Source organism: Leucopleurus acutus (genome assembly GCF_964270905.1).
Source record: "Leucopleurus acutus genome assembly, chromosome: 6".
Taxonomy (NCBI): Eukaryota; Metazoa; Chordata; class Mammalia; order Artiodactyla; family Delphinidae; genus Leucopleurus; species Leucopleurus acutus.
The window spans coordinates 45,116,763-45,131,437 of record NC_139149.1 but is presented as its reverse complement, the minus strand read 5'-3'; the positions used below and the strand labels follow the sequence as shown (position 1 = coordinate 45,131,437).

The window sequence follows — 14,675 nt, the reverse complement described above, 5'->3', positions numbered from 1 at the left end:
CCTGAAGTTGATAATAAACATTCTGTTCTCATCTTTTTCTTTTCTATCGCAGCTGTGCTTGTGTCCCCATTTTCATTTGTACTACTTTTTATGCCTTCTTTCTATTTTTTTTTTTTTCTTGGTAATTCTTTCTAGAGGATTTCCCATTTTTAAGCTCTTTTCAAAACCCAGTATTTCAATTTTGGGCAATTTTTCATTTTTTGCTGGTTGCTTTTAAGGTGTTCTTTTGTCTTTCCTGATTTACAGTTTCACCACAATGTGATTAGGTCTGGATTCATTTCTAAATTTACACTGCTTGGAACTTGCAGTGTCCTTCCAGTCTAAAGGCTTCTGACTTTCTTCAGTCTTGGATAATTATCAGCTTGGCCTTTTTGAATACACCTTCCTCATCATTCCCTGGATTATCTTCTGAAATTTCTGTTAGACATATTTCAGAGTCTTTTGATTTACTTTCCATGCTTCCTAACCACTTCAGATTTTGTATCACTTTATCTTTTTTGTTATGTTATTTTTTATTGCAGTATAGTCAATTTACAATATTGTGTTCATTTCAGGTGTACAACGAAGTGACTGAGTTATACATACATGTGTGTATACATCTATATCTATATTCTTTTTTTCAGTTCTTTTCACTGTTATGTTATTTTTGAATTCTTTAGTAATATCTTCAGTAATGTTGTCTGTGTTCTGTATAGAATGTGTTTTTTCTCTTGAGTTTTAAAAGTTAATTTTTTATTTTCGAATAGTTCTTTTTCGTGTCTATCTGTTCTTCCTTTGTTTCAAATTTCTTATTCTTAGGAACATCACATTTCTCTCTCAGAGGATTGTAAATATTCTTATTTTAAAGTCTTTGAACACTTTTCTATTTTTATTTTGTTGTAGAGAGTCCATGTCCTGATTATCAGTTTTGTTGTCTTTCTTTTCATTAAACTTCTGTGGAGCTCCGGAGTCTGGATTGCCCATTTCCCTGGGCCTCTCCCTTCCACTCAGTGTGAGTTGGGCAGTGGCCTCTGCTCTGCACTTCAAGGCTTCTGGTCTAAAGCCAGGTCTGGCAGCTTGGATGCCTTCCCTGGAGGGCCGGTGTGCTGCTCAGTTCAGGTCATGAGGCTACGTTTATGTGCTCCTGCTTCTCTGGGTACATGCTCTCCATGAGCTTTAGTCGCCCTCAACAGCTTTGCTCAGCTCCTTTTCACAATGGTGGAGCTTCAGCCAAGGTTCTTCTCTCAAGCAGGAAACTTGTCTTTGTCTCTGCCTCACATAATTGCATTTAAACTATCGCCATAGGGTCCAATTTCCTTGTGACCTCTTTCTTTTTCTCCAGGTCCAGAAGACTTTTGGGTTCATTTCTGCTCACTTTCTTTCATTTCTGTTCCTTTTCTAATCTTGAAATTATGAGATTTCCAGCTCATCTCTTGAGCCAGAAATGTCTGGGTCTGACCTATTAACCAGAGTCAGGCTGGCTTCCCCTTCACACAATGACATTTAGCTTGTGCATCCTACGTGTGCATTGTGTCCCTCAAAGACTCTTTGTGGGGCCATAACCTCTTCTTTAGAAACAATGGTGCCTTCTGAGCTGTGTTTTCAGGGATTCCCTTTCTCATGGCCTGTGATTCAAATGTTTAACATGAAAACAGTACATCTAGTGGGCTGAGGGACCTACTTTTTAATCCAGCTCTGATATTTACTGTGTTTGTAGCCCTTGGGAAATATTTTGCTACATTAAACCTTTATTTTCTAGTCTGGAACTTTTTAGGACAGTTAGAAAAATTAAACAGCATATTATCCATGAAAGCACTATAAAAATAGTAAAGTGCCGTGAAAATGTTTAGCTATATGTCTCATGTAGAATGAAAACGTTGGAGATATGTTCAACCAAAATATCCAGTCTGTGATAGCTGAGTGTTATTCCAGGAAGCCATCCTTTCATTTATTCATTTAGCCAATATTTACTGAGCATCTGCTATGTACCAGGCGTACTGAGCTAGGCACAGTGAGGTGACGTGATCCAGTAGGGTTAAATCTCACATGTACTTTAATTTTCTTCTAACAGTGAGAGGTTAGATTTGTCCAGATACACTACTGTGATATTAATAATAGGCTGACTCTGAGGAAAATAAGGAAGCTTCAATATAGACTAAAAACTCTTAGTCACTTTGACACATCTGCTCTTTGCATTGGTATTTTCTTGGTTTAAGTGACGACATACTTAGATGACTGGGACAAATCAACAGATTTGACATTTAAAAACCTTGACTTTCACAGAAACTGTTTGGCAAGCTCTAACTTTGTATTTCTGCATAGTAAGTGCAGAAATACAACTTCCTCTTCTCCCTATAATTAGTTTTGAGCATCAGTCTATCCTTATGCTCCCCAACTAGACTCTATTCTCTTGCAAGAGATAAACCTCTTTAAGAAAGAAAAAAGGACTTGGTATATATGCCAGATCCCTGCTAGTTCTGTACTTCCTGGTTTCCTAACTCTGACCTTCACATGACCACAGGTTTACAAGAGCTGTAATTCAGGTAGCCCAGCAGTCTCATAGCCAGGTAGACTATATTATAGTACAGAAAGAACAAGAAATTAACTGAGCCAGGTATTTTATGGCTTGGCCTCATTGATTGCATATTATATTGACAATCATAATGATTGCTGCTAAATGTTACTCTTATCAAGGCTTGGAAAATCCTGCCCAGTGATTGTTCAATCCCTGAACTGAGAAACCAGCCACTTTCCCCCTTAAACACTTAATGACATTCTTGTAATATTTTCTTTTCCTTCAGTCTTCCCCTTCCAAATGTGCTTTTTTCCCCCTCTTCCTTTTTAGCCTTCACCTGCCCCTTCCAGATTGATTTGTACAAAGGACCACTTGTTTCCAACTAGGCTGGCTGTCCTTCAGGATAAGTGTCCCCAGGCAAATCTGAGCTGTTCTTACCTGCTGGACTTGCTGTGGGGACCTGAAATGGCAAAGGAAGGGGTGGAGTAAAGAGAAAAAAGGGGGAGGAAGAAGGAGCCTTTTTGCCTTGTCAGATGCCTTCTGCTTGGTTGACTTTTGATTCCAGCCTGTGGGCTAGGCCAGGCCTCACGTGCAGTCGTGACCATTACAGCAGCCATTTCATCTTTCCCTGGGCCACTGCTCTCATGTGCGGGATAGCCAAGGAAGGAAGCAGTTAAGAAGTCAGGGTGCTTACAGTGTTCTAAGTTTAGCCCTCCAAGAAAGCCTTTTAGAACTGGTCAGCTTCCCCTTTTGGGTATAGAAAATAAGTAGATATCCAGCAGAAAAGACTATTTTAGTGCCCCAGGCTTATAGAATGATGGTGTTTTTTTTTTTTTAAATTGAAGTGTAGTTGATTTATAATATTGTATTAGTTTCAGGTGTACAGCAAAGTGATTCAGTTATACATCTATTTTTTTTCAGATTTTTTTCCGTTACTTGTTATTACAAGACACTGAATGTAGTTCCCTATGCTGTACAATAAACCCTTGTTGTTTACTATCTTATGTATAGTGTGTGTATCTCTTAATCCCATACTCATAATTTATCCGTCCTCCCGTTCCCACTTTGATAACCATAAGTTTGTTTTCTATGTCTGTGAGTCTGTTTCTGTTTTGTAAATAAGTTTATTTGTATCATATTTCAGATTCCACATATAAGTGACATCATATGGTATTTATCTTTCCTGTCTTAGTATGATAATCTAAGTTATCTTAGTATGATAATCTCTAGGTCCATCCATGTTGCCGCAAATGACATTATTTCGTTCTTTTTTTATGGCTGAGTAATATTTCGTTGTATACGTATACCACGTCTTCTGTATCCATTCAAAATGATCATGGTATTTTTTGAACATTTACTAAGCTGTACCCACTGTTCCAATCATTTTACATTTACTAATGCATTTAATCCTCATGACAATTCCCAGGTTTAGGTTCTGTTGTTGTTCTCATATTGCTGATGGAAGAAGCCTAGAGTGTAAAAGCCTTGCCGAAAAGGCTAGTAAATGGACACAAACCTAAGCAATCTGTTTCTCTAATATTTTTAAATTAAAAAAATACAAATATCATTGTTTCTATTATCTGTTGTTTCTATTGAAATGACATCATTGTTTCAACTTGTTGGTGATACTAGATTATTTCTTGAGAAATTAGTGTTCCCAATATTCTGCTTTTATACAGAAAAAGAATCTTTCAAATGAGTGGGAGGGATTGTTAGTGATAGAAAGAAATGAAAAAAAAATAATGACAAATCTCAACACCTGGAAGTAAATTGCTATCTTCACTGGGGTTTCCAAATAATTAGCGCTTTTCTTCTTTCTCAGCAAACCTTGAAGAGAAAATGGGTGGAGTTCAGATCTCTGCAGTTACAGGAACAGCGCCTGCTTCATGGTAAATGTGATTTCCTGTTCAGAAACCACACTTACATTTCATTCTTTCAGTATTTCTGCCTCTAAATTGTTTTAAGATTATCATCATTACAAGAAAAAAAATTGCCTAGCATGGATTGAGAATAGTAGCCTGTGTTTCTTTGGCATGGCTTTTGGAGTGACCACTGTATTTGGAGGAGGGGTAAGTCATCATCACACCCCCTCCTCCATACACAGAACACATGCATATGAAAACATGGACACAGGTGCATGTGTGCATTCGCTCTCAAGAGGCACCTGGGGATTTTAGAAGAGTAATATGAATGATTGCCTGATTTTCCTACTACTTCAGCAGATGAATTAAATTCCTGAGAACATCTGTGGTTCAGGGGCTGGGTAGTTCTCAGAAACTCTTGAAGCTGGGAATGGTAACATGCTTCTTGGGTGGAGCTCCTATTATTTGCTCAAATTGTGTAAGTTACAGTAATGCAGAGAAATCCTTCCTCATGGCCCTCCAATCCAAAACAGAAATATGAAGGATCGTTATAACAGTAAATGCATGGCTCTTGCTGTTGTGTACATTCTGAAAAGAAGGGTTGAGTTTAAAACTTGTTGATGTGGCATTTGCCATGTGACTGGTATAACCTGAGGAATGAACTTGTAGATACAAATAATTCACTGAAACCACTAACTGTGTGGGTGTGAAATATAGGTTGTATCTTCTTCAGATAACACAGAGCTAACGTCTCTATAACCTTAGAATATCTGTTTGTTAAAAGTGATAATCTGTTTACAGAAGAAGGATACATTTAATTCTTAATTAGGCACTAATTTATGGCTTAGGGGCTTGTGTCAAAGTTCTGTTTTTTTCAAAAACTGAAACATGTGTGAGTTACTTCTCTTTTCTGTGTTTCTAAATTAATATTCTTAAAAACCTATAGCAGGCTTTGTTGGGGGGGATCTGAAGTTTGCTAACCAGACAGAGGCACACATTTCTGGCCACTTCCTGGATTTCTGTAGACTTGAGGGTGTTTGGGATATCTTTGCCTCTACTTCCGGAGCATCCTGGAGCGGAGATGGGGTTTGGTCTGGTAAGTGTAGGCAGTTCTATGGCTTTATGGAAGTGGCCTTGTATAGACACGATCCTTAGTTCAGAATCAAGGAGTTTGACTTTTCATAGGTCATTGTTGTACATATTTTTTGAGAGATTGAAGGAGTTCTTTAGCTTACTTTTTCTAGACCTACGGTAAATATCCAGGGCATGAGTTTCTACAAGCCAACTGCTTGCCAATCAAAAGAAATTCATCAACTTGTTGGGAGATGAAATAAAATTGGTTTTGTTAACAAAAAGGAAAGCATTATAACTAGTCACCACAGGGCTGGCCCTACTCAACCTTGCAGATCAAATGGAAAAATAAGCAGTCTCTTTTTATAGTGTCAACCAAGGACAAAGGAGAGCAGAATTAGAGATTATCAGCACAAAATAAAACAATTTCTGAGTGTGTAAGGTTCTATTACTTTTCCTGAAGCAAAGTCATCTTCTAATGATGTTTTTCTCATGCTAGTATTACAAATAATCTCCTTTCTTTTAGCAGCATACTAACCAACTCAAATAGTACAGAAACAAGTGGGATATGAACAGGCTGTTGGTGTGAGATTAAAATTTGAGTTTGGAGAGCCCAGATGTAGGCTATAAAAGGTTGATGAAGAAATTCAGCTAAGCAGATAACATTCAATTTCTTCAAATGAATTATTACTTATTTTAGGACAGGGATGTTTTCTGGGTACACTACCATTTCAAAGCATTTAAGTATTAAAGTGTTCTAAGAATCAACTGGGCATATCGAGGCTGGAAGATATCCTTTCTGTTTTAAACATCTTTGAATTCTCTAATAATCAGCCTAGAGGGGCAGGTTTTATAACTGTGTTTCCCATACACTTCAAGTGATGTTATAATAATTTTATAATTATTAAAAAAAGATAGTAACTAAAAATCAGAGGATCTAAAATAGAGAAAATCCATAAGAGGCATTTCCCCAAGTATATTCTTTGGAGCCCATTTCTATGATAATTTTAATAAAAGGTGGCATGGTCACTATAATATAAGAAATGATTCTTTTGGAAATTCATAAGTCACACTGGCATACTGTTAGATGAGTTGAACTGTTCTCATATGAAGACTCTTGTTTCAGTTTATTTAATCTAGCATTACCATTTTTGTCACCATAGAACCCTTTTACCTGGAAACTAGTTCATGAACAAATAGTTTGAAAAATCATACTATAAGGTTTATTGAATGGTCTCATGAACAGTTACTTATTCATGCAAGTGAAAATTTAGTGAAAAGTATTATTTACCCTTATTCTTTCTTGTGCCCTTCAAAGAGAAATTTGGTGTATGTACTTGTAAGGAGTGATGCTCAGATCCATTTCCCAGTAGTCTTTGTTTTCTGCTTTCTAGGTGATGCAGCTAACTGCCCAAGTTTGGAAAATATGGACATAGATGAATCAACTTTGTTTGGACCCCTGCCGGGTTCAGCTCTCCTGGACCGGAGTCGCTTATCCAGTGAGAGCAGCTGTAGGAGCTGCCTGAGCTCCATGACGATAGACAGTGAGGATGGGTACCAGACATGTGTGTCTGAAGACTCGAGCAGGGAAGCCTTCAGCCGGCAGACAAGCACAGATGATGAGTGTTTTGTCCTCAAGGATGGGGATGATTTTCTGAAGAGGTGTTCTTCAAGGAGGAACCAGAGCATTAGTTCTGCTAGTAGTGGGTCCATGTCTCCCTTGTGGGAAGGCAACTTCTCAAGCATGTTTGGGACTCTGCCCAGGAAAAGCAGAAGGGGAAGTGTGCGGAAACAGCTCTTAAAATTCATCCCTGGCCTTCATCGCGCTGTGGAAGAGGAAGAGAGTCGCTTTTAATGGGTTGTAGTACCCTTTCGTATTAGCTTATTTCATAAATGTCTTCAGATTCATTTAGACCAACTCCACCCAGCTTAGCGGGAAAGTGCAGATGGATTGCAAAACTGACATCCCATTTCATGGCAAGAGTGAACTTTATTTAAATTTTTGTATCATTATGTTTGCTCCTTCAATCATTTTTGTAACCAGAACAACTCAAGTTCCAAGCAGGCAGTAGGAAAATTAAGTAATAAATTAGAAAATATTAACAAATTAACACAAGTGCCTGCTCATTTTAATGCTGCCTGTGAAGGCAAGAGTAAAATTTATTTTCTAGATTATTCATGTAAAATGTTGAGAACTTTTTGGAGTCAAGTGTGAATAAGAAAGTGACAGAATATAATTATTTGGAATACCTTCTGTAGGTTAATTGGTAGGTTACAAAACTTTATATTTGCTTAAGCTCGGTAGCCTTTGGGGAGGCTTATTAATAGGCAATTTTGAATGTTTCTGTTCAAATCTATGAAAGATTATAAACAAAGATGATCATCAGCCCTTTTTTACGTCCACAATGACAATAAATCGGGAAGTATACGATTTAATATGGGGGTTTAAACTTTATGAGATCCATGGAAAGATGTTATCTAAGATGGGTGCTGAGGAAGACTATAGTAAGTCCTTTTTTATTGGTAGCCTAAACAAAATGGATGAGGATGTCATTCTTACCTAATTCAACTTTTGTTCTGCCTAAACATTGATGACAAGTCTAGCTCTCTCAAGATCCTACAGCCTTGTGATTTTTTTGAACAAATGTCTAAAATTTGAAAAATTAGTCAGGAAAAGTATTTTCCTCCTGTAGATTTTTTTCCACATTACTCCTCACTTTATATTACATATTCCAAATAGTTATTGCCTCAGCACTCTTTTGTCTATTAGTTATGTTAGTATCACATTACTTCTAGCCTTTCAATCATATTTTTATTCAATACCCATTAAAGTCCATGATTTCTCTGTTCTGGTGATAAAGCTGCTCATTACCTATATTCTAGGGTAGATAATCTGGACAATGCAATAAATAGTCCTTACTGATTTTAAACTCCGCGTGTGTGTGTGTGTGTGTGTGTGTGTGTGTGTGTGATAGTTGACTTTGAGCGCAACTGATACACTTAAATAAACTGAGTAAAAAGTGAGTCATTTTGAGGAAAAAAAAAAGAGGTGAAGGTAAGGAAGCTTGTAGGGTAAGAAATAAATAATAAAATAGAAAAAGATTTCTAACTGAGATCTGCTTCCTATTAAGTCTCTGAATTCAGAAGTATCCAGTGGGCTCTGCTTGAGAATCACTCTTGTGAAAAGCAGAGCTTTCACAGGAACAACAGCAATCTTGTCTGTCATTTACTGAATGCATAATAGGTTGTAGATGCTTGCCATGTCATCCTCGAAATAACCCTGTAGGGAGATGTTAAGCATACAGATAAGGAAGCAGGTATTGGGAGAAGTTCCCATGGTCGGTGGCAGTGCTGATATTGGAAGGCAGTTCTTCCCAGCTCTAGCCTACCCGCTTAGTCTCTCTAGATATTGCTTACCCTTTTGCTGGGTCTGTGTAGTTATCACCACAGGACTACCTCCTGCCCCAATCCCAGGAAAATTTAAAATGCGCAGTTGTAGATATTGCATGAATAAGGATATTGTAAATAGGAAAAAAAAAATCCTATTTGGTAAATAGGAAAACAAACATATATTTTGTTTTCCTAGTTCCTTCCTTCTCGCTTCCACAAGCAAGTTTTCAGATATAAGCACATTAATAACTGCATGGTTAGCAATACATTTATTTTCAACAAGGGCTTGCAAATCAATTGTGATTTGATTGATACTACTTATTTCTCACCGTAGGCTAGAATTATCACGTTAAAGATCTGTTTACATGAATGCAGTATTATCTGTTAATCCTATTTCGCCAAGTCAAGGGGAAAGAAATATCACATTTATTTGAGGAAAGATGACTTTAAAGTCTTCTACAATGTGAACAATGTTTCAAGAACTACCACAGTTCATCTGGAAAAGCAGACAATATGTCATTTGCTTTTCAGTGGTTTTAAGTGTTAAATATAGTTTAATACTTTCTTACAGTAAATATCAAACCCAAAATGGTACAGGGAAGAAGCACATGGCATGTTTTGCTGTAGTCTGTGATGAGCAGAATTAGAGTCAAGAATTAGATATGTTCAGGAAAAAAAGTTAAGCACTTTTTAACCAAAGTACAGGAAGTAAGGGTATGTCATGTTTTGTGTGTTCACAAGTTGTATGAAAACTCTTGTTTAGTGGAAATGTGGGTAAATTTCTCATAGCACAGCTTTTCAGACTGAGTCTGACCTCAGTGGGGCTTTAGAAGATTTCATTTCTCTAATTTTCTGGTGCACAATGACCACAGGACTCACTTTGCTGTAATTTACTGGGAAAAGAATGAAGAGTCTTTTTTAACCCCAAAGTTGTCAAATATGTAATGTTGGTGAACTTATTAATTGATAATTTGTTATGAAAATGTATTTTTCTAGTATGGCATTGATTGATAAGCCAAATTTGAAGCAAGCCTATTGGGAATTACTCTGTCATGTGACTAAAAGGAACACCACCATGTCAAACAGGTTGGAACCATATTTTTTGAAATGAACTTTTATTTATTACTTTCTACTTTTCAATTCTTTTATATCTTAGTTGCATGATACAAACAGTATTAAAAATCCCAGTTTGAACTGAATATCAAACTTGGACACAGTTTGTGTGACTAATCATAAAGTATAAATATCTATGGATGTATACAATCTAAGCACAGTAAATAATACTTAACAGCTATACTATCCTTCAGATCACAAAATTATTGGTGCTTTATATCCATTTCCTTACAGAACTACAGGCAATAAAATAAAAATTTGATACCTTTTTGAAATAAAGAATGCTATTCTTCAGTGTCAGAACTTTCTGCTCTCTCTCTCACTTTACTTACTTACTTTAAATGAAATGGTTGTTTTTAAAGAAGATTAAAAAAAATCTGGGTGACCTCTTAACACCTACCTCTTTGCGGTTCTTAAGAGGTATTACCTACTTAATTGAAGCTTTGCACTTGTATTAGCTTTCTGTTGTTGTTTGACAAATTACTGCAAACATAGAGGCTTAAAACATACTTATTATCTCAAAGTGTGGGTCAGGAGTATGAGCAAAGCTTACCTGGGTCTCCTCAGTGTCTCACAAAGCAGCAATCACGGTGTCACCCAGGACTGAGTTCTCATCTGCAGGCTTTATTGGGGAAGGATTTCCTACCACAATCCCTCAGGTTGTTGTCAGAAGCATTCCTTGTGGCCGTAGGTTTCATTGCAGCTTGCTTATTAAAACCCAGCAACAGAGAGAAAGAGATAGTGCAAGCAAGACAGAGTCCTAAATAATGCAACGTAACCAGACTGACATCTCGGCACCTTTGCCATATAATAGAACATAATCACAGGAGTGACATCCTATCAATTGTGGCATATTGTTTGTCAGACACAATTCACAGGAACCACCCACACTCACAAAGCAGGGCTTACACAAAGGCATGAACATCAGGAGGTAGGGATCAGGGGCTACCTTAGAATCTATTCACAACACTATTCAAGGAGTTCACAGATTGATAACTTCAGATATTGAGTCTTCTCTAAACTTCTTTGAGCAAAAAGAAATTGTGAATGTCACCATTTTTAATTCTTATAGAGAGAAATGTTAAGATTAACGACTTTTGAAATTAAAGAAACTGGCCAAGATTGTATAACTAGCCGATAAGCTGAGTAGGAAACTGTATCCAGGTCTATTATTGACGACCCAACTTTGTCCCCCAAGTGCATGAAATGATAGAAGATTTTAAAAGAATATTAAAGAGTGAACCAGTAACTTGCTTCCAAATTCTGCTCAGGGAATCTGAATGTATTTAAGTGAATTCAGTGATTGACATGCTAGACTTTATCACTTCTATGTGGGTGCATCTTTGTGAGCAGATGACAGGAATTCCACAGAAAAACAAAACAAAACTTTCATAATCAAAACTACAGAGCACAAAAGGCAATGATCAGCCATGAGCAAATATCAGGTGATTCCACAAATAGCAGAATTATTAGAACTTGAGAAAATAAAACAGTTTGAAAGAATATAAAAAATGTATATCTTAGGAATAAAGGATAAGTCTCACAACTTGATAAAGAATATCTACAAAAAAGCTACAGCTAATATCATAATGTGAGAAACTGGATGCCTTTTCTCTAAGATTAGTTACAAACTAAGGATGTCCTCTCACCACTTCTATTTACCACTGTACTGAAAGTCCTACTTAGTTCACTAAGACAAGGAAAGGAAATAAAAAAGCATACAAATTAGGAAGGAAGACATGAAACTGACTTTGTTTTCAGATGGTATGGTTGTCAATGTGGAAAATCCCCTCAAATCAACAACAACAAACATTCTAGAACTAATAAGTGAGTATAGCAAGGTCACAGGACACAAATAACTATACAAAAGTCAACTGATTTCCTATATACCAGAAATGAACAACTGGGATTTGAAATTCAACAATCAATACCGTTTACAATAGTACCAAAAAAAAAAAAAATGAACCACTTAGGTATAAACCTGACAAAATATGTACAGAATTTATATGTGGAAAACTCTAAAACTCTGATGAAAGAAATCCAAGAAAATCTAAATAGATATTCTGTATTCATGGATTGGAAGACTCAGTAGTGTTAAGATATTAATTCTTCCTAACTTAATCTATAGATTCATGGAAATTCCAATCAATATTTTGCAATCATTGAGAAACTAATTCTAAAATTTACATGGAAAAGTAGAAAACCTAGAATAGCCAATGTAATACTGAAGAATAAGAAGTATAAGAAGGAAGGGGAGGAGAAGAAAGTTGGAGGAATCACAATACCCAATTTCTAGATTTCCTATAAATCTACAATAATTAAGACAGCATGGTTTTGGCAAAAGAATAGACATATAGATCAATGAAACAGATTTGAGCGCCCAGAAATAGACCTGCACAAATATAGTCACTGATCTTTGACAAAGAAGTAAATGCAGTTAAATGGAGAAAGGACAGTATTTTCAAAAATGGTTCTTGAACAATTGGACATCCATATGCAAGACTTTACACATTTCATGAAATTAACTCAAAATGAATCATAGACCTAGATGTAGAACATAAAAGTATAAAAGTTCTGGACAATAACAAAGGAAAACATCTAGATGTCCTTGGGTTTCATGATAAATTTTTTAGATACACCAAAAGGATGATTTGTGAAAGAAAAAGTTGATACATTGAACTTTATTAAAATTAAAAACTTCTGCTTTGGGAAAGATACTGTTAAGAGAATCAAAAGAAAAACCATAGACTGGGAGAAAATATTTGCAAAACACATATTTGAAAAAGAACTTGCATCCAAAATATAAAAAGAGCTTTTAAAATTCAAAAATAAGAATCCAAACAACCCAATTAAAGCATGTTCAAAAGATGTGAACACATCTCCGAAGATAATATGTAGGTGGCAAATAAGTGCATTAAAAGAGTTCAATATCATTTGTCACTTGGGGTTTACAAATTAAATCCCAAGTAGTAACAAGATACTACTAGATGGCTATTAGGATGACTAAGATCCAGATAACTAACAATACAAATTGCTGGCAAGGATGTGGAGTAACAGGAATGCTCCTTCATTGGTGATGGGAATGCAAACTAGTACAGCCCTTTGGAAGACAGTTTGACAGTTTTTTACAAAGCCAAACATAGCCTTACCATATGATCTAGCAATTGCACCTCTAGGTACAGGCATACCTTGTTTAATTGTGCTTTATTTTATTATGCTTCACAGATATTGCATTTTTTTTTAACAAATTGAAGCATCTTTTTTTTTTTTTTTTTTTTTTTTTACAAATTGAAGGCAACGCCACATTAAGCAAGCAATATCAGCACCATTTTTCCAACTGCATTTGCTCATTGGGGTCTCTGTGTCACATTTTGATAATTCTTGCAATATTTCAAACTTTTTCTTTATCATTATATTTGTTATGGTGATCTGTGATCAGTGATCTTTGATGTTCCTATTGTAGTTGTTTTGAGGCACCACAAGCTGTGCCCATATAAGAAGGCAAACTTAATTGATAAATGTCATGTGTGTTCCGACTGCTCTGCCAACCAAGTGTTCCCCCATCTCTCCCCCTCTCTGAGACACAATATTGAAATTAGGCCAGTTAATAACTCTACAATGGCCTCTAAGTGTTCAAGCAAAAAGAACAGTCACACATCTTTCACTTTAGATCAAACGCTAGAAATGATACAGCTTGGTGAGTAGGGCATGCTGAAAGTTGAGATAGGTCAAAAGTTAGGTCTCTTGTGCCAAATAGTTAGCCAAGTTGTGAATGCAAATGAAAAAATCTTGAAGGAAGTGAAAAGTGCTACTGCAGGGAACACACGGATAAGAAAGTGAAATGGCCTTATTGCTGATATGGAGAAAGTTTGAGGGGTCTGGATAGAAGATCAAAACAGCCACAGCATTCCCTTAAGGCAAAGCCTAATCCGGAGAAAAGCCCCAACTCTCTTCAATTCTATAGAGGCTGACTGAGGTGAGAAAGTTATAGAGGAAAAGTTTGAAGCTAACAGAGGTTGGTTCATGAGGTTTAAGGAAAGAAGCCGTCACTGTAACATCAAAGTGCAAGGTGAAGTAGCAAGTGCTGATGTAGAAGCTGCAGCGAGTTATTCAGAAAGTCTAGCTAAGATGATTAATGAAGGTGATTACACTAACCAACAGATTTTCCATGTAGACCAACAGTCTTTTATTGGAAGAAGATGCCATCTAGGACTTTGATAGCTAGAGATGAGAGGTCAATGCCTGGCTTCAAATCTTCAAAGGACAGGCTGACTCTCTTGTTAGGGGTTAATGCAGCTACTGACTTTAAGTTGAAGTCAAAGCTCATTCACCATTCTGAAAATCCTAGAGCCCTTCAGAATTATGTTAAACTACTCTGCCTGTTCTCTATCAATGGAACAACAAAGCTTGCATGACAGCACATCTGTTTACAACATGGTTTACTTAATATTTTAAACTCACTGTTAAGACCTACTGCCCAGAAAAAAACATTCCTTTCAAAATATTACTACTTATTGACAATGTGCCTCGTCACCTAAGAGCCCTGGTGGAGATGTACAATGAGATTCATGCTATTTTCATGCCTGCTAACACAACGTCATGGATCAAGGAGTAATTTTGACTTCTAAGTCTTATCATTTAAGAAATTCATTTTGTAAGGCTGTAGCTGCCATAAATAGTGATTCCTCTAATGGACCTGGGCAAAGTAAACTCAGGAAAAGAGCCATCATTCTAGATGCCATTAA

At 36.5% G+C, this 14,675-nt stretch overlaps 1 protein-coding gene across 2 annotated transcripts in view; it reads left to right on the top strand.

The window, feature by feature from the left end:
- CYTIP (cytohesin 1 interacting protein) overlaps nucleotides 1-10,173 on the top strand; it is a 29,676-nt gene extending 19,503 nt beyond the window's left edge. For both annotated transcript variants that reach the window (XM_082841326.1, XM_082841325.1), the window contains 2 exons: nucleotides 4,317-4,383; nucleotides 6,822-10,173. In XM_082841326.1, the coding sequence (XP_082697452.1) occupies nucleotides 4,317-4,383; nucleotides 6,822-7,282 (528 nt within the window). In that variant the 3' untranslated portion in view covers nucleotides 7,283-10,173. The remainder of the gene's footprint in view (nucleotides 1-4,316; nucleotides 4,384-6,821) is intronic.
- The last annotated feature ends 4,502 nt before the right edge of the window (nucleotides 10,174-14,675 follow it).